A 27,711-nucleotide genomic window follows, 5' to 3' on the forward strand; every position below is an offset into this window, starting at 1 on the left:
AAGGTAGAACTCCACTGCATTAATCTTCTGATTACCCACCCAAAGAACCCAGTAAGCCACGTTTTGGCTTGCACCCAAAGAAGAACCATTGCTCACTCCAGCAAATTGAGGTTTTATTTCAACATTTCAAATGGAAGATACAGCTTTTAAGAAGGGGTAGTGGGAACAGGAAATTAAATTCTTTAGGTATTTGCCAAGTATGTAAAATGCGATGCACTTTTAAATAATGGAAACTGTAATCCAGTTTGTGTTGTGAAAACAATATAGGAAAAAGGTCACGTGGATGAATTTTGCACTTGAGACATCACTCTGTACCCGGGAACCTGGTTTGATATAGAAATACTGAAGTATCAGACCGCATGTTTTTAATCACACAAGTAATGCACATGGTCTTTTCCTCACTGGCAGAAAATATTCAGAGCAATTACAACATTCCCCAGTGAGCTGTGGCAGGGTTGAGAAACTAAACACTGTGGTGGAGAAAGCAGAAACCCAGATTTGGTTACGTTGCTTCTGAGAAACTGAGCTTTCATTTTCAGTGAATTGGAGCATTCTTGACAGGTACTAGAAAGGAATCGTGGCTGCTCAAGTATTTCTGAGCAGAAACAGTACAGAGTGTGGAGTCCAAGACTTTTCCTGAATGGCCTTAATTGTGTGTTTGCCTCTGCTCCGAGGCCATCTCTCCTGTGGTCGAGAGCCGTTGACAGTTCACTCCCAGAATAACCTGGGGCTTCCTCCAAAACACGGTCCCACCAGAGCACATCTTCCCACAGGAATTACACTGTTGTTACCAGTGATTTCAGCCAGATGGGGAAAACAGTCTACGGCCATGGATTTAGGTAACATCTCTCCTGGTGTAGACGCATGGGGGATCTGAAAGGAAGCTGTGTCAATGAAATAACATTATCGAAACATACAATACTGTGAAATCATGGTGGGGCAGTGGTTCTCAGTGGGGAGTGATCTGCTCCTTGGGACACGTGTTGTGATGTCTGGACGCCTGGAGGTGACAGGAAGAAGGAGGGGTGTTGCTGGCATCTAGTGGGTGGCGACCAGGGATTCTGCTAATCATCCTGTAAGCACAGGACGGCTCCCCCACGGCAGAAAGTTATCCAGCCCAACATGTCTAAGTGCTGAGGCTGAGAAACCCCAGATCAGAGAAAACAAAGTAAGCATCAGTTCATGAGATGGATGTCCCAGCAAGAGTTTGTGTGGGTATTTCAGCAAAATCGATTTGTGAGTGGGTAAGTGGCTTTAAAGAGCTGTTCCAAAGGCAGGGAGTCTGTGCCACTCTCACCTCAGAGCAAGTAAGAAAGGGGGATAGTGCCACGTGAAGCAGCAGGGGTAGGCCCCCGAGATTCTTCCGGGAGAGACCTACAGTGGTGGTGGCCCAACAGGTGGAGGCTGCCTGGCGGCCCCAGTCCTGTGAACAGATCCGAATGTGGAGGCAAAAAGGAGCGGGACTGAAACCAGAGCTCCTCTCCCCGTGACCCTGGGGTTCTACAATGTACTAGTGAGGGTGTGCCAGGCTTTTCATTTGTTTTAAGACCCTGCAACATACTTCTTTTCACAACTGTCTTGAGTATTTGCAAAAAATAGTTGTATTTTCATAACACAATGAGGAAGGTGTGGCGGTTAACATTGTCCCCATTTTACAGATGTAAACACTGAGGCAAGATGGGGTTAAATTAAAACTGGACTGGGAAAATCGGTTGTAACCACTGCCATTACTAACAATGATAACGATTTGTTTAGCACACTGTGGGCAGACATTGTGCTAAAATACATTATGTACTACATGGTCTCATTTCCATGGCCCCACAGACAGATGCCACCATCATCCTCGTGGGCTTTTGTGCATAGAATTAGGATAACCCACTCATAAGTACAACCAATGAATATTAAAGCAGACATGTAGCAAGGCAGACAGAAAGGGAAATTCAGCATTTGGAGAAGGTTTTGTGGCCTGAAAAAATGTCTGCCTAGAATTGTCCAGTCAAAGAGATCCCAGGAAACCCTCGGGTACTGTTACCTGGTCTGCTTGGCTGCCCTCCATCCCTCCATCTGGGGGTGGGAGGCCCTGGTGACAGTTAATTCACTAATCAGACCCATGTGGACACATTCAAGGCAACAGATGGAGGTTCAATTTTAACAGAACCCCTTGAACACCCTTGAACACAGTCTACCTTTAGGCTCTCCCCATGTGGGCGTCGTGGTGTGGCCCCACTTGTCATGAATGTCACTAAGGTCCCCTGATAAGTGTGCACAAGTGAGGCTGGTCTCTGGTTTACAGATTTCTGTTGGCCTTCTCTCTTTGAAGTAATGACCTTTTTTAATTTTTTTAATGAAAATGATGCCTCCTTGTTATAAAAAATTCAAGTACTAAAGAAAAGCACAAAGAAGAAAAGAAAAATCAGCCCAAATCTCACCCCCGCCAAAAAGCCTGCATTGCTTTGGGTAAGCATAACTCCTGACAAGCCGCCGAGCATTCAGACGGGAGGGTCGGTGGATGGCAGCTACAAACACAAATGAGCATGTTTTATTTTATAAGAAGGGAATCATACTAGACGTGCTTTCTTTTCATGTGAAATATTAATGTTCATCTCATGTGAAGTTAGCAGAAGAAAAAGAAAATGAAGTGAAACTGAATGGACTGTTAAACTGATATAAAAACATTTCTTCAGAAGATATATTAGTTCTCAGAAGGTGCTTCTAATGTTAAGAAATTACAATGACCACGGAGAGGTCAAGACTATGTTCTTTTGGCCACAGTTTTCAGTGTTAGGCAATCTGACTGCTTTGAAAAACCAGTTGAGAAACACTCAAACATCTTCTCACCTCCCTTCCCCGATCTCCTAATTTTTTTTTTCCTTTGGTGCTACACACGTAATTCCCCTGAGTGTTGCTTGTCTGCTTTTCAAAAATTCTTCCTTTGCATCGATCCAGTGGGAGTCCACACTCACCACTTGGTGTTTAGCCGGCTGACACAGAGAGATGCTTCAGAATTTAGGGATTCTCAAATCCCGCGTGATGGGTTCTTTGGGAGGAACACGGGCTGGTTTCTGTTGCTCCTGTTCTTAGTGGGATAAACTCCTTTGGGAAGCATCAGTCTTGAAGATGTCAGCCTCTTGATTAGCTTGGCTTGGGGGAGGACCAGGGGAAATTTCACGCAGGCTGGCTGCAACAGGATGAGCAGGAGTGCCGTCGGGGAGCTGACATAAGCGGACGGTCCTGGGCCAGCCCCATGGCCGCTCAGGGCTGCTTTGGGCCTGGCTCCTCCACGGGCAGGCTGGCCACCTCCTCCTTCTTTGCCCAAGACTGTCTCAGCTTTCAAAAAAAAATTTTGAATTTAAAAATGTCTTTATTCAATGCATCCATTGTACTTCCCAAAAGAGAGAGTGTATTTTCCATCACTTGTGAACAAAGTAAGTAATCCCCCTTTTCATTTCACTGAGCTGATTTTTGTTCACATCTTTCTCACACACTGCATCAGTGGTAGCTGGATTATTACAGCTTCCTGAACTGGATCAAGTTTACGCTGGGAAAGACGCTTTTTGAGGAAGGAATCCAAAACATAAAAACTTTTTTTTCATATCAATGAGACAGAAGTGGCTAGTTCTATTGCCATGATGACCTTCTATTTCCTTAAGAGTCTTTCCATGTGCCAGGAACCCTCTCTGTCATAGACAAAGCAGGAAGCTTGGTCACCACGGCAGGCTGAGCAGGAGCTCAGGAGAAACTCACAGCTGTCGTGTTCACGCTGGGGCCGCAAGCAGGTCGCATCTTCCCAGAGATTCAATCCAACTCATTTTCTCCCACCCTACGTTTTCCAAATTCATTTGACAAAATTCCTTTGAAAGAAATGATAGAGTATCTTTACTATGTTTTGTTATCATTTTAGTGAAGTTCAAGATCAGAATTTGTTGGAAAGTCCTCACTCCTTGGGAGCATGCAATACGAGCAGCTTTGTCATGGGAATGTAACACATTTTTTTTTTCATTAGAAAGTGATTTTTCACACTGCCAAAAACCATGGACAGTAGACACAAGTAAAAATTCACATATAATTTTATCGCCATAGTAAAATGCATTTTCATGTATGTTCTTCAATCATGTTTTCTTAGGACTAATTTTTTTCAATAATTATAATTCCAGTACACGTGCAATTTTGGTAAACTCTTTTTTCAGTTACCATGACTTTCTATTTTTTCACACTGCACAACAATTTTCATATCCAGATTGTTCCATGGCTACATGAAAAATACACTCTGAATTAGATCTGGAAATCAAACAAAACACTTATTGATTAGCGTACAGTAGATCATGACGAAGACCTGAACACTGTCATTTTAGAAACCTATTAATATGGGAGGATTAATATTAATATTAATATTAATCATCTGTTTTTAAGAGGAAATAAGTTACAAAATAATTATTTCTAGGTGGTGGTTATTTTTTCCTTTTGCCTTTTTTTAAACCTTCTATAATGAGCATGTAATAATGGGATAATTATTTTGTAATAAAAAGAAAAACATAAGAAAAAACTTTACAGGGAAAAAATACTGAGTGGAGATTTGATGCTAAATTCCATCCCTCAAAAATGCTATAGCAGTCACGCTGAGATTACAATTAAGAACCCAAGAATTGTGGATGAAACGCACTATCTGTAGAAAGAAAACGCAGTGGGGTTGGCCTTTGCTTGTGTGCAAGGAGAGTTTTCAGGAACACCCAGTGTACAGGTGAGGTCCCCTGGACCACGGGGAAAGGAGGGCAATACAGTCCTAGCAGGGAGTTCAAGGGCAGAACCCTTTGACGGGGTGTTTCAGGGCCTCCTTGAGGTGCAGTTACCTGACCTGAGACCAGGGGTCAGGTGTACCTTTGTAAAGGAAATCAATGCATCTGCCCAGGGGCTACAGGTCAACATATCCCATGGGTGAGTCACTTAGCTCTGAGTCTAGGCTGAATGAGAAAGCTTTTTGTTGTGGTTTGATTTTCCATGTAGGTTTGCTCAGAACCCAGAAATGCCTGGTATGTGGCAGGCCTGGCACCACGTATTCTGGATACCAAGGTGAGTATAATAGCTATGTTCTCCTTATCTGCTCCTAGGGGGATAGAGATAAGTAAATAAATGATGAAAATTTTACACATTAAATGCTATTGTGATATATATATATATATGTATATATATATATATGTACACATATATATAATTGTATATATATATAAATATACATATATATGTATATATATGTATATATATAATTATAATAAATATAATTGAATATAAGAAATACGTATTTGGTTCTAGGCACCCTGCTCCTAAAACCTTTGGAATCTCTGCAGACTGTCTTTTGAATGCTAATGAGAAGACCCACTGGGGAGCCTAAGCTAGCTTCAGGATGGGGGCTGCTTGACAGAAAAACCAACATGACTTTCAGCCCGACCAGGACCGGGAAGGAGGCCAGAAGGCTGGAGACTAAGCTGATCACTAACGGCCAATGATAAGACCAACCCTGCCTACTTAGTACCTCCATGAAATCCTCTCAACAGCTGGAAGCTCTGCACAACCCCCTTCCCACCCCTGCCCTACACACTCTTCCATTTGGCTGTCCTTGAGTTGGAATTCTTTATAACAAACCGGTAGTAGCACGTAAAGCACTTTCTTGAGTTCTGTGAGCCATTCTAGTGACGTATTGAACCTGAGGAGGGGCTCATGGGAATCCTTGCTGCACACGGCCAGTTGCGGCAACCTGGGACTTGCGACTGGTCCCTGAAGTGGGAGCAGTCTCGTGAAACTGAGCCCTTACCCCGTGGAGCCTGACACTCTCTCTGTGTGGTTAGTGTCAGAATTGAGTTGACTTGAAGAACATCCAGTTGGTGATGGGAGAATTTGTTGGTGGGGAGGCACCCTGCAGCTGTCATGGGGGAAGGAGTCCAGCTCTGGGAACATCCACGGAGGCCCTTAATGCAGCCCAGGATGGTTAGAGAAGCGTTTCTGGAGTTGATGACGTGCGTATCCAAGGTTGGCCAGTCAGAGTTGGGAGGAGAGGGTTGTACAGAAATGATTACAGACAGGTGGAAAATCCCATGTGAAGATCAGGAGGTGAGGTATCACGGGGCCAGGGGACCCCCTGGTCCCACCGAGGCAATGCCACCAATCTGTGCCAAATGGATCTTCCCAGAGAATACTCGTCTTTTACTTTCATAATTAGTCAAACTGCAGTGAAAATTCTTAAATATTTGTGGCTGGACAGTTTATTCACAGTGAGTACCTGAAGATAGGCGCAATGTTGTTTTAAAATAGGGTTTTCTTTTAAAAACTGACATCGGTACTCTCCGTGGTATCAAAAATGGTAGGACACAGGCCCCACCCAAACAGTGATGCTGACCTTCCCACATATCTGCTGTTTCGTTTTGAATAAGCGTTCCACATCTGTGCTTATTCATTTCCATTCACAAAATCAACTCTTTGATTTACACTCCGGAGATGATTTGCATAACCGCTGGATCTTGTCCCCTCAAGCCTTTCAAAGGCAACTTGCCTTTGTAGGAAAACTTCTGGAACTGTGCAGAAGAAAACCCAATACATGTAAACCCACCATGAATCAGCCCCCTGCCTCTGCCATAAAATCACTAAATCGATGACTGCACATGCAAACACACTTCCCGTTTGCAATCAGTTAGCAATAGTTTTATGTTTTTTGTGAGTTTGTTCAGTGGCCTCCACGGACTTGATCACTTGTTAATAAATAGGGAACTCTTACGGAGTGCTTCTTACGTGCAAGACACTGTTCTAAGTGCTTTATTGAATTAATTATTTAGTCCTCGTAGCAACCCACGATGTTGTGTTGTCTCCAGAGTTCACACAGGTAGGTGGAGGAGTTGCTCACACTCTGGCATCATTCCTAGAAACTGTGTATTTCCTCAGAGCATTTCCTGGGGTGTTTGGCACCCAGGGGCCCTCAGGGTGTTCTGCTTGCCTAATATGTGTGGAGGAGCTCTCCAGGAATGTCTTATCCAGGCCACTCCAACATGGCCTCCCTGTGACGTGAACGGAGCACAGCCATTGAAACAGTTCTAGAGAAATGCAGTGTCAACACACCCACGTGGACAGTAGTGCAAAGTCACCAAACTTTTCTGAAATGACATTGCAGAAAAAATCCTGGTGGTCTTTCCCAACTCGACCTTCTGGTTTAAACATTTATAAGTTTGCTGAAAGGCAAGAAAGGAACTAGTAGATTTTTAAACGATGGTTTGCTTTTTAGAGTCCTTTCAAATGTTGACAGCACTTAAGAAAGGACCCTATTTTCAAAAGAAAACAAGCAGGGTTCCCTGGAGCTCAGATTAGAGATAAAAAGGGCCAATGCATCACCAGGTGATCCTCTCAGGCCACAAGGGAGGCTCATGGAGTGACGTGCTCTGGGCTTCCCTCCCACACCATCGGCATTTATTGAAAATATGTCTTCAAAGATGGACTCAAAAGATCTTTTGATGCTTTTATTGACAGTTTGAGCACAACCTTAGGCCTAGTTGTCAAGCATTTCTTTAGACATTTCAGAGAAAAATAAAGATTCTTCTGTAAAGACTATTTTTATTCTTTGGACATGTTCACATGTTGTTACACCATTCATGCTCAAGCATGTTCATTTACAGTGGTTTGTGATTCACATTCATTTATAGTGGCAGTTTTCTCTTTACTTTGTTTTGAGAATAAGTATTCTATTCTGGGGGGAAAAAAGACGACCACCAGGAAAGGAGCAGAGACCTGGGACTTCATGGTGCCTGAATGCACGGGAGCCGACTTTTCAGCCACGGCACACATGCAGGTCTGGGGGAGGTAATGGCCTCCCTCCTTAAACCCCGAAACTATGGAGGATATGAAATGCTGGGTGCTCCATGTGATGGAGGGAGCCCTCTGGTTTGTCACGTCAGGTCAGTGCAAGGAGCTGCTACTTATGGGGATTGTCAGGAATGTAAGTGAGGCCCTGAGTGGTTCCAGACTGAGCACTGACACAGGCCATTGGGACGTGTGGCTCACACCTGTGAACTTCCTTTTTACTACACTCACAAACCTTGGCTGACTGTTTTCTCTGCACAATCGGTAGGCTTCCTGACAGGAGTCTGGCAGCCTGGGGGTGACCTGGATGCACTGAAGCCACACGAGGCTGTTGGTGCTGATGTGGCTGCCACTTTGCATCCTGTCCCAGGTGCAGCACCTCAGTGGGAAGAGCGAGAGCAGGAAGGACGGTCCCTGGATGAGGAGTTAGGGAAAGAGGGGCAGATGTCCTTGGGAAACTTTCTGAGATCATTTTTCTCCTCCGCAAGGATTTCTGGTGGTACGTCTACAAAGAGAAGCCCTGCTCCCGATTTCATAATTTCCAGGGTCCCTAAATCCCAAAGAGACCCCATGTGCTAGTGAACTCATTGTGCCCTAATTATGGTCACTATTTTCCTGAGAAGACAATGAGAACAAAAGACAGTGGTTATACTTCTTCAGCTGCATACTGTGCTGTAGAAAACGAGTTTGCTGCATTTAGTGTACACACACCTTTTGAACGTGTTGCAAATGCATCAAAAAAAAAAAAAAGGAAACGTGATCAACAATCCAATTCAATCCATGTTAACATGAGGAAATAATCTGGTTTGAGTTTACCATCCCAGGGAAAAGAATATTCCTTGGAGTAACCCCCAGTTTTGCAGGTGGGGTTACAGTGTGGTTCTGCAGGAAGAACATAAACCCTTCTGATAGAGTCAGACACAGTTTCGTTTTCATCGTCCTAGAAACGCTCCTTCTTGGAAGATTCTGTTTTAATACCCTGCACTCCTGAGAATCACTGAGAATCATTACGAAATCAATTCTAAAAGTGTCTCCTTAGAGGCACCTTTTCCAGTAAATGTACAGTGAAGCCACAGTCTTTCTAAAGGTGCAAATAATGAAGCGGAATGAAAGTACATTACATTTTGATTCCTTCCGTGCAATTGAAACATTCAACATTTGAATTAACTTTCATAATTTCTCACTTAGTTGACAGGTTGATTTATGCACAGTTGCTCTTTCATCAACACAGTACACAAAGACAGAATTCTTGGGCTGAACACATAGTTTTGACTATTGCTTGTGGTTCTTTGGGAATTGATGCTCTCTGAAAACGTAACTGACAGCATTGCTCTAAAAGCGGGGAATAGAGTTCTGAGAACCCACCGCCGTCAGTCTCACAGAGAACCACTGACTGTAGTCCCTTGAAACTATTGCCCACCGCACCGATGGCTTCTGCTCAATATTTGCCGAAGGTAAAATGCAGGAAAGTAAACCTGAGCAATCTCCCTGTGTGTGCTTACCCAGCCTGTCTCGAATTCACCCACGAATGGCAACACCCACGAGTCACAGAGCTGCATTTGCTCTGTGCTCTGCTCTCTGCCGATCGCTGAGGCCTGAGAACACTTTTTGCTATTCTCACACTCAGCTCTGCTGTTTCCATGGGTGCAATGAATCCCACAGGGGATCCCTGAAGCTTCTCTTGTGACTGTTTCTGTGATTTTGGTAAGAACTTGGTGTGTGTGTGTGTGTGTGTGTGTGTGTGTGTGTGTGTGTGTGTGTAGAAAGCAAAACTAGCAGATGACAGTAGGACACTGGACGTTTCCAGGCAGGATGTCGGAGAACGCAGCGTCGCAGTCCTTCCAGCTACACGTCGAACCAGTGGGCCCCCATGCAGGCGCGGTTCCACTCGCAGCCACACTGCCAGCACCACTCGAGCTGGCACTGGGGCTGCGGGCACTTCATGTGCATGCATCCTCCTGTGGGCAAAGCACTCAGGTGAAAGGCTGGCAAACACGCGTCCCCACAGCAGCACGCTGCCCTAGAAACGACTGCTAAGGGAGTTGTGCAGACAATCCAAGCGCAGCATGTGGACGGAGAGAAACACACCAGGAAGCACACAGGGGGTTGTCAAGTACAGGCATTCACTAAGAAAGGCCACTTTCGTTGAGGACACGTTGTATGTGTAAATGGGAGCTTATTTACTTCTCCTGAAGTAGGATTCAGAGACAAACGCTTTGTGTGGCACCCACAATGTCAACTCCTTACTTAAGTATATGTTTAATATTTTAAATATACGTTAATATACTTAATCATTTAATATATAACATATAACAATGTACATCTATAACGTGAGTCATTTTTATCATTTCTTTAGTGTGACTTGGCTTGGCAAAATGCATAAAATAGGAGTTAGGACCACAAGCATAAAAATGTTTAATAGGGAATACATTCCTTAATGGCACGCACAGTGTAATTTAAGATGAGATGGACAGAAAGAAACAAATGAATAATGCTCGGTGCTCTGCATATGTTATCTCATTTACTCCTCAAAAGCACCTTGCGAGATGAGGGCATTACTTGGTTGTAGAATTTTCTTAAGGTCAAGGACTTTCAAATGGCGTAGCCTGAGATTTAACCAAGATCTCTGTGGTTCCAATGTCCCTTTTGTCACAGAGCAGGGTCTTTGAGCACGAGATGAAGAGTCCTTTCCTTGGGGACTTATTTTGGAACTCCTCTCCTCCTCCCTTTTCTTAAATACATTCCTTATCTGCTTCTGGGGCTCAGACACCAAGTCTGCCAGGAAGAGATGAGGACCTTATTTGTATGCAGTCATATACAGGGGACTGTTTCTGATGGAATTTTCCAGGTACTCAGGCAAAAGCAGTTTCTTTGCTTGAATACTACATAACACTGAATGTGCTCCATTATTCACTTTTACCAATTATCTTGTTAAGTCATTTTTCCCTTGGCCAAATTTTCCATGTAATTGCTTCAGTACTGCCCCAGGTTTTATTATTAAAAACCTGGCATGAGAACCTCTGATTTAAAATACCTATGGATAGGTAACTAAAGGCATTTGTTTTAGGATAACTTAAGGACATTTGAAATCCCATAGCTTTCTACTTCTTTTTGGTTTGTTTTAAAGATCATGTAAAATTTATAAATATGTGGAAAATAAAGGGGAAAACTCACTTACGATGCTTGGATCTTAATATTGCTCATTTAGGATTACACAATTACAAGACTGTGTAATTTTCAACACATTTAATGATTGTATACTTCTGATGTAAATAGTACAATAAAAATGTAACACTAGAATCACTTAAATTTTTCTGGAATATCATAAAAAATTCTTAACCAATGCATTGAAGTTCAATGAAATATTAAAGTGATGCTGATGAAAGGTTCAGAATCTTAATGGATATGGACCACTGGCATTACAAATAAGATTTTAGTACAGAAACTAGAATCACAATGGCACAGTAGGAGAAAGGAAACAGGAAGAGAGGATATTCACTCCCCTTCTGTGGCTTAACACACACAAGGCAATATGCTAGAGCCCATAAAATGGGGAAGCATCAGGGACGTGAATCCTAAAAGCTTTGCCAGCTTAACAGTAAATGTGAGCAAGAAGCTGCCGACAACTTCACACTCATTGGTGGATATTTCAGTGGAAAAAGATGGCCTCCCTCTTAGAGAATTCTGTCCACTGACCGACACTCAGGCCAGGAGAAGTCCAGCCTGTGCCCAGTCACCACCATGGCTTGGGCCAGCCACTCTTCATTATATTTAATGAGAGAAGTTCCTGAACAATCTGAAGGCAATTTAACTGGCAGCAGACACGTACTGATCAGAGACTGGAGCCAGAATCTCATCTGCTTGAGGTGCAACTGAAGCGTTGAGGCCTGGGCAGGTCTCCACAACATACCTCACCATGGCACACTAAAAATCCCGAATTGAAATCACTTGACAAGCAGCAGGCGTGGAAGGAACTCTCTGATGCTCCTCTGACACCCTAAATGCAGGAAATAAATCTCTATGACAGGGGCCCTCCCTGCTCCTGACGGCTGAGAGACAGTCTATCACAAGAGGTAAAAAATCCAGAGTCAAGAAAGCATGTACAAGCAAACCTTGTAGACTTTGCGGATTTATTACCTAAGCCCCAAACTTCCCTGGACTCCTTTCTAATGAGCACTGTCTTTGTCCTGTTGATGTGTCACAAATTTATCATTTCTTTGTCTAAGACGTACAAAAAGTGCCTAGTTCAGTCATTTCTTTGAGCGTCATTTTATGATCTGAGCATGATATTGTGAATTTCCCTTTCGCATACATTAAACAGGGTTGTCTCCTGTTAATCTAGTACTGTGTCGATTTTGTTGTTTTAATATTAGTCCAGCCGTGAGAAGTAAAGAAGGGTTGAGGAGGTAAATTGGCTCCTTCCCCAACAGAAGGAAGAAACTTCCAAAGATTGTAGGGGATTATGGGAGGAAGTACCAAGGTTAAGCTTGTGCTCACAGTGGAAATAATTTTCATATCATCGCAGCTTTGCTGATGGAGGAATTACTTCTCGGGGATTGGGCTGAATACGAGATGGGCTACGAGCTCAGGTTGCGAACGAGACAACAAAATTAGCTATTCTCGCTTAATAGAGCCTACCTTTGTTGTAGAATATACTTTCAAACAGTGTAGACTATCGTTATAAGCTTTAGGTTTCAGCTGTTCAGTTCACAGCTTAAACATCTATCGGTGGAAAATCAGTGCTGTGCATTTGTAGCACACACAATATTTCAAAGAAATAATCAGAGTTAGAAACTTTTCTACAGCCATGCATCATGGTTCTCCTTCAATTCCACCTTCCAGAGCTGCTGGTGTGGTCGGAAGCAGAGGCATTTCTGACCACAGCATCTCCCTGTTTCACACCCTGGGAGGGCACCTTGTCTTACAGTCAAGTCCAAACGCCTCACACCACTCAGGGCGCTACACTTTCTGTCGTACCCACCACGTAGCGTAAGCTCCTGCCAAGCCTCTTCTAGGACTCCAAACAGCTGGGCTTCCCGCACACACACTCACACACCCCTGGTTACACTCCTTGCCTTTGTACGTGCCCTCTGCCTAGGGGCTCCCCTCCCACTTCCTTGACTGGCTAATTTCCCCTGTCCTTCAAATATCAGCTCACTGACTCTTCCAAGAAGCCATATCTTAACCCCCAGGTCTTTGTGAGACAGGTTAGTTAGCATGTTGTTAGGCAGACAGGAAAGTCGCTGGTAGAATAAACAAAAGACAGCCATATCCTGAAACTTCAGGTTCTGAACTAACTCCTTCGCTTAGGACAAAATGTAACAGTGCCTTGAGGCTAATAAATTATCTCATAAATCCCTTTTGGCCTGACAAACTGAACAGATCTGATAGATAGAAATGGGTTGTTTTGCTAATCCCTTCAGGATGGGCAAACAGAACAAACCTGGTAGAGGAATTCCATTAAAAGGCACCAGCTCCCCTTCCACAAACAGGCAAGGGAAGGTTTAAAAGTAAGAACTTTTGCCTCAGTCACTGGGAACCCCACTCAAGACTCCCTCCGGTTTGGGAGGTCTGACCCTTTGCTTTCAAAAAACTATCCTCTTTTACAACTCTTTGCTTCTCCTGGGTCCATTCCTTGTTTCCATTCCTTGGTCTTATAAAACATGATCCAGCACTCACTCACTCACTGACTAAAAGTCCCCTACCTCATTTGGGGACTCACAGAAATATTCCTACATCGTTTGGTCTTTACTAGTTTGCTTTCTCTACCCATATTTCATCAAAATATCTATGTATGTGCCTATCTCCTTTACTAGCTACTTTTTAATCCCAAAATATTTGCCAGGCACTCTTCTGGGCCCAGGGCATAGACAGACAAGTTTCGTGACTCTTGAGGACAGCCTAATGGTCTCTCATGATGCCATTTGCCTTCTCTAAACAGCTGTGGCATGGAACTCCGTCCTGTGTTTACCAACAGTGCACACCCTCTCCTCTGACGGGCCTTTGCCTGTTGTCACTTCCCGTTGCCCATGCAGTGCTGCTCAGTCCGTGAGGGCTAGAAAACTCTTTCCTCTGACTCACTGATGTCTTCTCTGTAGAGGTGCACGCCACCCCTTTGCCTTTTTAGGAGCACTCCAGGATGCACAGGGGTAGCAATAACTCAGGGGTCAATTTTTTCCTGGGGGGTGGGGACAATTCGCTCAGAGCTAAGGAACCTGCCATGCCTGCTGCTCTGGGATGCATTGGCACCCTGGTCTGTAATAAGGAAGACTTCCTAAGGGACATCGCTGAGGAAAGAGAGACTGGAGTGCCCATGATGGGACTGCTAGCTCACTCCACAGAAGCCAGCTCTTAGCAGCCTGCAAACCAGGGTGCCCTTCAGGCTCAGTGAGGAGAACGTGGGAAAAGCTGTACCGGGTGCTTCGCTTTATTTCCCATCTGTCACAGGCTGCTGCTTCCACCTCAAACATGCACACGTGTTTCACATTTAGAAAGAACTCTGGGCACTGGGCTGTGTTATGGCTCTAAACTAGTTGGCACGTCCAGGGCGGATGGCAGCAGGTGCCCCGCTGGCTGCTGAGAGGTACGAGGGTCACTGTGAAAGGGGCAGCACAAAGGACACTCTGAATATAGAGTGAGACTTCAGATCAGGCCACAGAGCTGGGGAGAGCCACGCAGTGTAGCCATCAGAGCAGCACTGGGGTGAAGGGAAAACCACGGCACCAGCACGGACGCATCAGCACAGAGCCGAGCGCGTCTCTCTGTCCTTCACATGTGACACGGGCCACATGTCTATTAAGGCAGGAGCTGGGAGGGCAGTCCTTCTGCCTGCGAGCTCTCGCCAGTCTCCCCACAGCCGCGGCAGACCCAGCATTCATGAGGAGGAGGAGGACATGTGACTGCATGTGTGAGGAAGGGAGCCTGGGCCTCCTGTGAGATGCGTCCTTAGGGGGAACCACTCCAATATGGGTGCCGGCATTTCTAAGCCTGGAACCCCACCGTCGGACGTGTACGTGGGTTCCTGGAAGACTTGGACTACAGTCAATGTCATTTAATCCAGAGGTACCTTCAAGTTGTCACTTCACAGTCTCAACATTTAGAGAGCAGTTGGTAGAAGGATAAAGAAAAAGCCCTATTGGGAAACACGTTCATGTAAAGGGTATTTTAATGAAGGAGCTGAGTGTCCTAGGCACTAACTCTCCCACGACAGGGACAGAGAAGCCAAAGCCCAGAGTGGGTCCCAGTGCTTAATGGGATGCAAATCACTGGGTCATGAAAAAAGAAAAAAAAGGAAACCAATTGGTTAAACAAAATCAAACAGATTTCTGAACTGCTTTAATCCGCTGCTGTACCTTGTGAATGGGGCAGTAGTAGCTTCCCCATGTGACTTCTGCGAGGGTTGAATCACCTGACACTTGTAGAGAGCTTAGAACAAGCATGCAGTAAGTGCGCAATGCAAGTTAGTTTCTTTTTTGCTAGTATCCAAGAAGGGGCTATAGAAGGAGCCACTTGCCAAATTGATTGGACATGGTGATATCTCCTTTCCCCACCTAGCATCTCTGGACACTAGGAGAACATTCAGGAAATACGGGACTTGGAAGTGTCCCTAGCATCCTTTCTTTTCTGTTTTTTGGTTACAGTAGTGGACAACTTATCAGATGCACTGTGTCTAGTATTATTAACAATAAGTAATAACGAGGCAATCACACAGATGAGGACTTGCAGCGTAGGAGATTCAGAAGGCTGACGTGGGAGAGCTGAGACCCAAAGTCTGGCCAGATGGCTCCAAAGCCCCGAGCTGAGCTGCCCGGTTATAAAACCCTCCTCGCGTGCCTGACTGTTACAAGCACGCAGCTAACGCTCTCCAAGAAGAGCTCATCAAGTCCTCAGACTCACCGTTTTTCTCCACTGGCACGTGGCAACGAGGACAGGGCTTGGTGGTTTTCTTGATTGTTTCTTTGGAAGACTCTTCCCAGCGAGCTCGCTCTGCTGCCTCCTCATCCACTCTGTAGGCCTGGGTAAACAGAGACACAGGAGTTGAAGTTCGTTCACATCACTGTACTGGGATGGAAGCACCGGTACAGGAAATTCTTAGAGATGGAGCTGCCCTCAGGCAAGAAGCTCAAACATAAACTTCCTTGACAAGTGGTGGATGGGGCTGGACACGCACAGAACATGGTTTTCTTGGCACAGGCGGCCTGCACTTACAAGCTAAGAAAAGAGTGCTCAGTTTTACAGTACGAGGTCTCCTCTTTTGTTGTTTTGAATAATTGTAATAAACAACACCAACTGGGTGCTTAATAGGCAGGCAAGGTGATAAATGCTCTTATACACTTGTTACAGGCTTCCTCAGGTGAGTATATTCGTGTTTTTTTGTGTTTGTTTTTTTTTCTTTTACATGGAGAATTAGATAAGTTAAACAATTGCACAAAGCTAGTAAGTAGGAGAGTCTGTGTGACACCAGAATCTTTGCTTTTAAACTGTCTTCTACATCTTGTTATCCTTCATTCTTGCACTGGGAAAGTGGGAGACTCCAAATGTTGTCACAGAACGGACAGAAGCAGGAACAAGGAAAGAAGTGGATGTGACAGAGAAGGTGACAATGGGACTTGGGAGTAGCCAGAGGTCAAGACTGTGGGCTGAGCTGCCAGCTGCCTGGGTTCAGATCACAGACCCCGCCATCCCCCCAGGAATGCAAAATTCCTTAAGCTCTCAGAAAGTTCTCCTCTCACAGATGGAAATAAAAAATGCCTAGTGCCTTGGGGGCGTCAAGGATGAAGTGGGTTAATTTTTTTTCAAGACTTAGAACGAGTATCTGACACATGCTGGTGAGTGATAATATGAATTACCTCAGGAACTATAACACAGCGTGCTCTCGTGTCATGTCAGAGGACGAAACCACCCCTGGCTCTTCCCATAAAAAGAAGAGGGGTTTCAGAGCAGCCTCTGCAGATAGTCATTCTGTACCCGCCTAAGCGTTCAGACACGGCTGTCTCTCCACTTGCTTCAATACTAAGTGACATGTGCAGAAAAATAACTGGCACATTTGGGGATTCAATACAGGAACCCTGTGGTCTAGAAATACATTTCAGAATGTTAATCCAAACGGAACCCCTCTGTCTTGTCCTCTATCGTATTTAACAGTTTTTTCTTCTATGCTTTAAAATTAATGCGAGCATGCAAATCATTCCATTAACTTGTAAGACGTCTTTCAAAACATTCCCAGAGATATTTTTAGGTTCAGAAACTACTGAAAACAACTTGAAATATAATTTAGCGCAGAAATCGAATACCATGAAATGTTCTAATATTCTGATATTACTCTAGTAACAACACTGATAATACTGTACACATTTATAACACCTTATCTTTCACACTTCGATTTCCATGATTTCAGTTGCCCCGCACAATTAACCTCGAGAAATCAGTGGGCACAGATGTCACACGTATTTTGCAAATGAGGCCTCTGAGTAGTGAGAAGGCCACGGGCCAGGTCCAGGGGCGCTCACTCCACAAAGAGCAGCGTCAGTGCCAATCAAATACAAAATCTGCAAAACCTGAAGGATGGAAACCCAACCCAGAGATGCTCTCGCCTGGGTTCTAGCCCCCAGCACGGTGCTTTGACCACGGCCTCTGAGCAGGTTTTCTGGATGATGAGAGTGAACGCTCTGCTGGGAAACGACCACCTCAAGGGGGGTCGTCCTCCGGTGGCCAATGCAGTGAGGCACCTGCTGCGTAGAATCCCTCACCTCAAAGATGAATCACTTGTATCATTTCATCTTTAGATTCTACATACTTTTGAAATGTTCGAGGGCTTCAGTCTTCAAGAACGAAGTATTATGAGGTAAATAACTGTGTTTATACCTAAGTTTCAGCATTTCACTTTTTTTTTTTTTTTAAATAGGGATTAGCATTTGTGTTTCTGGTATTTCCGATAGAAAGGGAATTCCCAGGGCCAAGAGTACGTCTGCGTCGTCCTCGTGTCTCCTGTGTCTGGCATAGCGTCTGGTGCCTAGGAGGCACCCAGCACAATTTAGCTGAGTGAACGAGTGACTGGCACCCCCACACCGGCCCTGACTTGACAGCCGGCTGGAATGGGACCCGTGAACCAGGGGGGACAGGCAGGTGAGGGGCATCTGTCATTGGGGTGAAACAAATTTCTTTCTGTTAATTGGCCATCCCTTTCACAAAGGAAGTTTCCTTTATAACACAGAGGGTGTCATGTGATGTTTGAATACTTTGTTAGATAAAGCAGAGTCAGTTTAAGGGCTAAGAAGCAACCACAGGTCACTGAGAACTTCCTGTGGCTCAGGGACAACACAAGGAGCCCTGTGGCTGAGAGCCCAGTGATAAAGCTGTGGTTAGAACCATCGTAAGATTCCGTGAGTGGGTTTCTATCCTAAGCTTATTGTCTTCCAGTCAGCTCAGATTCACGTGTGCTCTTAACTTGGGCATTTAGATCAGAGAAATATATAATTTTACCTACTGAAAATTAATTTCAAAGTGCGCTTCTCAGCAATACAGCACACTGTGTGCTAAGTGCAATTTCTCCCAGGTCTATACACCTAACAATCCTGGATGGGTGCAGGCACCGATCGAGGGACCTACCACACTGCTCCTTGATCTAGACTGTGGTCCCTAACTTTTCTTTTTTGTGCCATGAATCACTGGGTGGTCTCTGAACTTCTCCTCAGAATGTTTTAAAGTGCAAAATATAAAATTCAAAGGATGCCAACTATCTTGAAATATAGTTATTAAAACATGATCAGGAGAGACTGGATGGAAGGCGGTATTTGGGCAGGTGTTTTCTCAAAAGATGGATAGCACTTGAATGAATAAAGGGAGGTAAAAGGACCACTTTTGACAGCGAGAATGGCATGACCATACACCGGGCACATGATGAATGATAAAGCAACATTCATGAGTGTACAAGGCAGGACGGCAGGCACAAGTTCGTGAGTGGCCCCATGCATCGTGTGGAAACTGCCAAGAGGGTCAGGGAACGCTGCAGTGATAGAAAAGAGGTCACAGACATCATGTCATAGGTGAAGAACCAAAGAGAACAAAGTAAGTTGTGGGCAGATTGCAAAGGGTCTTAAACCACAGGCTGTTTTTATTATAAGAGGTGCCATTTATTGAGAACCGCGTATGTGCCAGACGCTTTATATCTGTCACCTTTAATCCTTGTAATAACCTCGAGCATATACTATGTAATATGCTCTCCTTATTCCGCAGACGAGAAAAAGAGGCTTGAGGTGGTTATGTCGCGCCCCACCCCCCAAGGTCACGTGGCTGGTAACACAGACATCAGTCTGTTTGGTCCCTAACCCTCTGTGTTCCCTCCTCAATTGATCACTTGGGAGCCAGTGGGGAGTGAAGCATGAAGTAGCACGGGGGCAGGCGTCACTCACCGGAGCCTGGGCGGTGAGACCCTGTGGCCGAGTGGGGACACCTGACAAGTTAAGGGGTGATGCGTGGGAAGAAGAGGTGGTGGGCGGAAAGCATGAGCTGTGGGCGTGGGCTGTGCCCAGTCACCGGCTGAACAGCCCGATGGAGATGCCCAGGGGGCAGTTAAACACGTGGGAAGGAACCCTGGGGACGGGGGTGCAGGGAAGTGACAAAGGTGCTGGCTGGAGCACACGCGACCGAACAAGAACGCCAAGGACAGACCCTCGTGGAGATGCCCACCTTTAGACGTCAGAGACAAGATGAGAAAGCTTGGGGCAGGAGAAACTCCCCAAAGCCGGAGAAATAAGGCACAGCGGTGGATGTGTGAAACGCTTCCTAGTACCACGCTAGAGAAGTGTCTGGTGAGTCTGCCTGACCGTCGTCCAACTCTCTCCCAAGGGAGGTAACTCTGACTAGTCACCCCCAACTGATTACAAGGCATTTTACAGCCTTGACAGCTTAGAGGTTAACTTGTGGAAAATTGTGAATGTTCTTTTTAGTGGTAGAGAGTATTTCCCTAAAAGATACGGTTTGATTGCCCCGTAGAGCATGAACCAGTTCTGTACGGAACTTAGAAACCATACGTAAGTGTATTTTCCCAGTAAATGATACTGTATCCTGTTCCCCAAATGCTCACGGACCCAGCTCTCTTGCCCATTTGCTGGTTTCCTCACTGATCTGACGAGGAAGACTGCAGGGTGGGCTAACACAAAACTGTCTGCGAGTCGTGCTGTGCCCCCTGCCAAGCTGTGTGTTGGCGTCTGCGGTGAGCAGTGCAGAGCGAGGGCCGAACGGTTTGAAGAAGAAACAGTCTGTGTCAGGGACCTGGATGATTTCTTTAGTAATTGGAGCCTCCCAGAAAGGTAGGTTTTGTTATCAACTGTGTTGGCAGAAGACACCACAGCTTTGAGAGGCTTCCGAGCGAGGCCGAGGTCACAGGGTCTGTGAGCAGCGGCATCAGAATCTAGACCTGTGGGGTCTGATTTCAGACCCCACACCGTTGCTACTATGATTTATTTGTTTCACTTTGGGGATGGAGGGGTTGAGGGCAGCCAATCTCAGGGAGCAGTTCTGCATCAAGTCGCGGCCAAGAGGCAGTGGGGGGAAACCTTTGCTTCCTCTGCCGTCGCCACGAGCCCTCACTGTCCAGCTTCCCGTGCCAGCAGCCTGACACCTTCAGTCTAGCTCTCCTTGCCCGCTCTCCTGCCATCTGCGGTCACTGCTACCTGGCTGGCTCTTGCTTCCTCCCACCTGACCTACTGAAACTGTCAGAAAGGACACGAGGGAGACGCCCATCGCCAAAGCCAGCGTCTTTTCATCTCTGATTGTCTCCCTGCTCCCAACACCTGTGGTCTTCCTTCCTCCTTGGCAGAACAGAGCCACCAAGAGCACCGGGAGGGCCCTCAGGAAGCCCCTGCCCGTGCAGCAACATTACTTTTGTTCCTTCCTAGCTTCACCCTCTTGGATCCATGTGGGAGAGGACAGCTAGGGACACACATCACTGCTGCGGGTCTGACTGACATTGGAGCACCAAGGAACACAGTTCTGGAACAGCTTGTTAGTCGGCTGTCTGGGCCAACGCGACTTTGTTTTAGACCTCTGACTGTCAATTCCCAGGGGAAAGGGGCTGTCATCAAGCCGTTTCCACTGAGATCTTTGCTTAGCATTTGTTACGATCATCCTTTTACTGATGTTCAAATCCTTCTGGAATAATTGCAAGCAAGGGATAGGTGCCCACTGCTTCAGGATGCCTAGGGATTTTTTAAAAATACTGATTCTCATGGTCACACCCTAGAAATTTGGATTCAGTAGGTCTGGGGTGGGGTCCAGAAATTTGAATTGTGAAAAGGCTCCGGGGTTTTGGGAACCCCCACACTCACTCGGGCTGAAGAAGCACACGTTTAGGTGGATAAACACTCTGTGATGGCTTCAGTCATCAAGCTGTAAGGTGATGCCTTGTTCTCCTGCTGCCAGAAGGGAAGGGCTTTCTTCCTATGACTCAGCATCACCGCCCTGCGTGTGACTCACTGGGGCTCACGTATGGCGAGGTCACAATCGGGCCAACTGTGCAGACCCCTGCGCCTGCTCCCTGCTCGCCCACCGGGAGGAGTGGTGGGGGGTGGGCGTGCAACGGGACAAGCGTCTCTTCCCGCACATCTGACGGCGAAAAACAGCAGTTTCCTATGCTTTCCTACATAGCTTCAAAGTGCTTCAGCAAGGTCAAGTATTGACATGATAGCTCAAGAAGGGCCCAGGGTTTTGGCCTAGACAGAGCTAATTGTTCCGGACATTGAGAGGTGTCTGTAGCACGAGAAGCAGGTCGGTGCCCAGCTTGGAGCCCTGGTGCTGGTTTAACTCCCAGCTTCAGCCTTTGCTTGCTGTGTACCATGGACAGTCCCTGCTCATCTGTAAGTGTCAAGGGTACAGCACTTACCTCCCAAGGGTGGCTGTGAGTCAGTGGGATGAACAGGCAAAGAGCTCAGCCCAGAGCCTGCTGTACCCTGAATGCTAAGTTCGTGTTTTCTGTGATAACAATCATTGTTTTGTCATCTTCATCATCACAGCCATCTCTGACTTACAGAGATGGGACGATTAGACTATGGCATGTGTATAAACTGAAAAGACCACTGAAGGCCTAGATTGGCCGTTAAGTCTCCTTTAAAAAACACAGATAAATCAAAGTGTCCTCAAAGAGGTTTTAAAACCTGTGCCTACGAGACACTTTCATATACAAGCCAGTAAGACCAACTTGAAGGGCTATTCACATACATGGTATCTTCTCTGCTTTAGGAAATTTATTCGTGACATCGATTTAGCCAATAATTGGACAAGTATATCCTAATTCTAAAGTCAGTTTACATCTATTTTCCAAAAAGAAATCACATTGCCATTCATCACTGAAAATGTAGTTGGCTTAATTCAGATGTGAATGTTTTTAGGTGAACACCAACTCTGAAGTGTCACCTTGTCCATCCAAACTGAATGCCCAGATAACACTCACTCGCCACGGAACTACTGAAAACTCCCACCTCCTCAGATAGGAGCTTTCTCAATTTTCCCAGAGTCACAGCAAAGTCAAACAAATGGATGTTCTAGTCCAAGGTCACTGCTTGTGAGTCACAACACTCCATCACCTTTCGGGCACGAAGATGTCACCAAGTTTTGTTCTCACACTCTTGAAATTATTACTCTCTCTTTTTGGAGAATTATCTATCTTATCTTATCATATCTATCTATCTATCTATCTATCTATCTATCTATCTATCTATCTATCTATCTATCTATCTATCTATCTATCTATCTACGTATCATCTTTAGAAAGAAAATCCGAGTGCTATAAAGTAATGGAGTAGGTTTCCAAGGGCTGGGTGGGCTGTTGGGCTATACTCTCTCTGCTGAGTTCTAAACTTCCCAGCCTTGCTTTTGGATGTAATTTGGGAGACTGTTTTTGGTAATGACAATGACAGTGGAAATTGCTGTTACTAGAGCAATGTGTACCAAGCACCACGGTTGGATTAGATTGTCTTAACGGCTTCATAGAGGGGAAAAGGAAGTTACATAATATCTATTAGCCTATTTTGAGATTGATGGTGTAATGGAACCATGCAGATATTAAGTAGCAAGATTGTTAACAGCCATTATTTATGGGAATTTTAAAGTGCTTCATGTTCAACTATTGTCACAAATTGATGCCTGGGGAAAATCTGCGCTTGAGCAAGGAAGATCAGCTAACCTGTATTTGTGATAATGCAGAGCTCTCGTTCATGGCTTGCTTAGGTCGGTAATTACTAAAATGATCCACATAGACAGGACGTTGAATCCAAAAGCACCTCTAAGGCAAAGAGGAAGCCAGAGCAGAGAACAAAGCTTATCCTTTGTGTAAAGTGTAGCTATTTTGGTACAAAGCAGACTATTGTTTTTGCTAGGACTGGCACAGAAATCCATTCATTCAACAAATGTGTTGGGTGCCTATGACGGGCAGGCACTGTTCTAGGTGCTAGGGATACTCTAGTAAACAAACGAGATGGCAAACAAACCACAAACAAAACCCCCTGCCTGGGGTGCTTACATGGTAACAGAACAATGGGTGTGTGTTAGTGTCTGGAGGGCTTGTTCAAACACAAGTTGCTGCAGAACCCCCACCGGCCCCCACCCACTTTCTGAATCAGTGGGTCTGGGGGCGGGAGGGGGGGGCAGGAATTTGTGATTTAACACGTTCCCCAGGGATGCTTGTGCAGCTAGGCTGTGGACTACTCTTTGAAAAGCCGTGCTGGCAGGTTTGTATACACTGTGTGAACACAGCTAGAATGGATTTTGTGTGTGTGTGTGTGTGTGTGTGTGTGTGTTCTTCTAGCACGGGTTGTCTCGAGTGTGTATGTCTAGTCCTCCAGGCTTCCGTGATCCTGGGGGACACGTGTATATGGGATGAGGATTCGCGAGGAAGGAACACCTTGTTCAGCTCACACTCTGGGTGCCAGGCTCTGAGCTAGGCGCTAGGCACGCATCGTTTCGTTAAATCTTTTGGAGTTTTCCATCTCATATTACAGAGGAGAAAAACGTGGCTTTCAGAGGTTACACAATTAACTTAAGGATCACTAGAGCTAGTGCCTCTGTCAGGGCTCTCCAGAGAGAGCACCAATAGGACATAGAGACGTATGTGTAAAACATATGGACCTCTTGTAAGGAATTGGCTCTTGGGATGGTGGGAGTTGGTAAGTCCAAAATCCGTAGGGCAGGCGGGCAGTCTGGTCACTCAGCCAGGGTTTCTATGTGATTGTCTTGAGACAGAGCTACCTCTTATCTGGGAAACCTCCCGCTAGACTCTTAAGGCCTTCAACCGATTGGGTGAGGCCCACTCACATCCTGGATAATCTCTTTCACTTAATGTCATTGATTGGAGATGTTGGTCACATCTACAAATTCCTTCACAGCCTCACCTACACTAGTGTTTGCCAAAACAACTGGACAACAGAGCCTAGCCAAGTTGACACAAAAAAATAACCATCACAGCTAGTCATGGCTGAGACTCATTTTTCAAGACCAGATCTTTGACTTCTAAACCATTCCACTTGCCTTGCATTCCTCACAGAACAAGGCTGGGCAGATAAGAGACGTGCAATTAGTTTTTGCTGAAGGAATTAAATGTGAAAACAACAGTGATCAGTTTAAATGTGCTCCACGTGTCCTCTCGCTCGCTTGGGCAGCTGCTTCATTGGAGAGGAGCTAACGCCAGAGAGCAGAGAACCCTTCTCTCCACAAATGGTCTGAGAGCCCTCATACAGATGACGATACATATACCCCACGACCCCATTTTAAATCAATTAATGAACAAAGGATTTATAGCTGCCAGGACCCAGTTCTTAGTTCTTCAAATCTGCACTTCTCCCAGAAACGCTGATCCTGCGGAAAGAGGAATTTCATTGTACTGTCCGTTGTCAGTTGAAAGTGACGAACTCGCCTTTCTTCCCCAGGTCATTTTACTTGCAGCCACTGCCTCTGGCAAAATACGACATCTACAATCACCTTCATGAACTCATCCTAGAAAAAGTGCTACCCACCTCATTGCTGAATATCACTATGGTCACCTTCGAAGCACTCCCCTTGGGAAGCTATGCACTGACACCAGTGTCTAGTCCACCCTTCAAAGCAATTTTGGAACTCTTTTTCTGGAATGGCCATCAGAGCTGTCATCATATTACACTTGATGTCCTGAATGTCATCAAAATGTCTTCCTTTCAGTATTTCCTTTATCTTCAGGTAAAGAAAGAAGTCACTGGGGGGCCAGACCGGGTGAGTAGGGAGGGTGTTCCAATACAGTTATTTGTTTGCTGGCTAAAAACTCCCTCACAGACGGTGCCATGTGATGCAACAGCCATGACCTGTTGGCGAAAAGTTCAAGTTGTCTAACCTTTTCACGCAGCCTTTTCAGTACTTCCAAATAGTAAACTTGGTTAACTGCTTGTCCAGTTGGTACAAATTCATAATGAATAATCCCTCTGATATTAAAAATGGTTAGCAACATCCTTGCAACAAGTTCATGAACTTAATTGTCTGAGCTCGCATATTACTTCCCTTAAGGACTTAGCGCCATCTGGTGAAGCAGAGGCGCTCAGCAGCAGATGTTTTCCCTTTTCCTGCTCTGAGAGGAAATGCAGAGAATTTCCAGGCGTGCTTTCCCTGAGCCGGGAGAAAACACTCGTGTGTGTGTGTGTGTGTGTGTGTGTGTGTGTGTGTGTGTGTGTGTGTGTGGTATGTAGGTGGGTGTGTGATAACAAGTTTCTGTAGAAATACCCCCCACATTACCGAGTGGCTCTAGCAGCTTGCTTCTGAGTCTAGAATACAGGATATAGAATTGCAAACTCAGGCGAGGAATTCACATTTAGCCCTTTTCTAGCAAGTGGCTAGGATTCCTAAAACCCCTGTGGATCCTGAAGTCACAGGTGCAGTGGGGAGGATGGTGAGGGATGCTGGATGGTGTCTGGGAGGGGGTCAGGGATGAGCTCTGGCCGGAGCCGAGGTAAGTGAGCTCAGGGGACCTGGAAGACAGTGGCCCTCAGTGTGGACACCAGGCCAGCGTGAACTTGTGGGGCCCTAGAGGCTTCTAAGAGGGGAGGAGCCCTGTGGGAGACAGGCTGAGCCTCAGGGAAGAGCGGCAGTGAGGTCTCAGGGCTGGCTCTCTGTGGAGTGACAGCCCCAGAAGAGAAGAAAACTGAAGGTAAGGAAGGGTTCTTGGAGAAACAGAGACCTGGGTCTGTGTGGTAAGGGTCTGCCTCCTGATACATTTGATTGTGTGTGTGTGTGTGTGTGTGTGTGTGCACTCACGGAAGTGTGCCTTCATTTATCTTTCAATGTTGCCTTTCATTTTCTCTCTATAATACTTGACACTTTTAGCATGCAGCCTTAAAAGACCCAAACCCCAAAGTTTTACCATTTCGCAGTACTTTACAACTTATAAAAGCCTTCGCATAATTCTAATTTTATTCTTTATAGCTCAGTAGCTCTCACTGGCCCCTTGTGGCAGGTGAGGAAACATGCTGTAAGAGTTTGAGTGACGTGCCCGGATGTGGAGGAAGTCATTAGCAGTGCTTTTGGGTACCAGCCAGGGTCGTTTCTGCTCCCCCAGAGCCAATCTTCCCCACCGCCTAAGTGCTTTAGAAATGCACTGTGGGGCCTGGTCTCGTCTCACACTCACTCAGCTTCTTGCAACGGAACGATGAGCAGAGGACACACCTGCATTTACTGGCGATCTATCACAGTCATTCCGTCTGTCTGCACGTCCACTGAACTACGTGTCCAGGGCCAGAGACTGAAGTGCAGCGGCATCAATAAAGCTGCTTTACTTAAACCAGCAAGTGATTCAGGAACTACACTCCCAAATAACTGGGCACCTAGGACTCCAGGAATAATAAATTTCCCCCGTCTCCCAGTTCTGGGGCTGCACTTGTGTGCAACAGCAGTAAATGGCCCAGAGATAACTGCAGGAAGAGATACAGAGGCAAATATATGCAGGAATCCAGCCTCTCTGTCACCAGGGGAGGCATGCCTCCCAGCCTCTGGCTACAGACCTGAGAGGGCGGGGGAGGGGTCACCGATAAGGAGCCATCCACTGGAGATTGTCAGTCTGTGCCTTGGTCATCAGCTCCAGCTGGGACGTCCCCTGTGGGGTGGTCGGTGCCTCCATTCATTTGCCCATTGAACATTTTTGCTGAGATGCCCAGAGCGAACCTGTTGTCTCTCCCTGAACACCCTGCACAGTTCCGGTGTTTCCACTTCCAGGGAATGGCACCACCATCCACCCACGTTAGAAATTCGAGCATTGACCTTAACTCATCACTTCTCTCATCCTGCCTCCTAATCATTGCCAAGGTCCGTGGATCCCGCCTCACACCACCACCTCTCTGAACCCCCCGATGCAGCTGCCAGCACCCCGATGTTTCTCTCAAGTCTTGATTCTGGCAGAGTCTCTTTTGCACCCAGCCCTACCCCACCCTGGCACTGAGGTATGGGTTTTCCCCACTGCTGGGAATTTTGGCTGCTGATGGATCTCCGCTGGCATGCTGCCCAGGACTTTCCCTAAGTCAGAGTTACAGCCCATCGTGGAGGTTACAACCCACATCCGAAGACCAATGGATGCATGCTAAGGGCCACCCTGTAGCCCCTGTGCTTCAAGGTGAGACAACACTCAAGGGCCATCCCAGTGCCCAGGGTCCCCCGGCTCCAGGCCCCCTGCCCCATCTTCTGTTACAACTGCATCACAGTTCAATGTCTCCCTCTGCTCAGTCCTGCTTCCTTCTCTTCCTAAGGGGTTGTTCCTGAGAGCATCACCCCCTCCAAGACTCAGAGTTCCCAGGGAAACACTTGCAAGACTCAGAGGCTGTTTCCCTGGGAACCTGATCTATAGCAGATGGAACCAGGAGTAGTTCTAGG

The 27,711-nt window shown here is 46.0% G+C and overlaps 1 protein-coding gene across 2 annotated transcripts in view; it reads right to left on the reverse strand.

Moving 5' to 3' along the window:
* Window positions 1-7,499: 7,499 nt before the first annotated feature.
* The window catches only part of PRKN (parkin RBR E3 ubiquitin protein ligase), a 1,123,097-nt gene continuing 1,102,885 nt past the window's right edge, over window positions 7,500-27,711 (reverse strand). For both annotated transcript variants that reach the window (XM_033103449.1, XM_033103448.1), the window contains exons 11-12: window positions 15,733-15,850; window positions 7,500-9,794 (exon numbers count right to left, since the gene is read on the reverse strand). In XM_033103449.1, coding sequence (XP_032959340.1) covers window positions 9,682-9,794; window positions 15,733-15,850 — 231 coding nt within the window. In that variant the 3' untranslated portion in view covers window positions 7,500-9,681. The remainder of the gene's footprint in view (window positions 9,795-15,732; window positions 15,851-27,711) is intronic.

This window comes from Rhinolophus ferrumequinum, chromosome 3 (genome assembly GCF_004115265.2).
Source record: "Rhinolophus ferrumequinum isolate MPI-CBG mRhiFer1 chromosome 3, mRhiFer1_v1.p, whole genome shotgun sequence".
In the NCBI taxonomy this organism is placed as follows: domain Eukaryota; kingdom Metazoa; phylum Chordata; class Mammalia; order Chiroptera; family Rhinolophidae; genus Rhinolophus; species Rhinolophus ferrumequinum.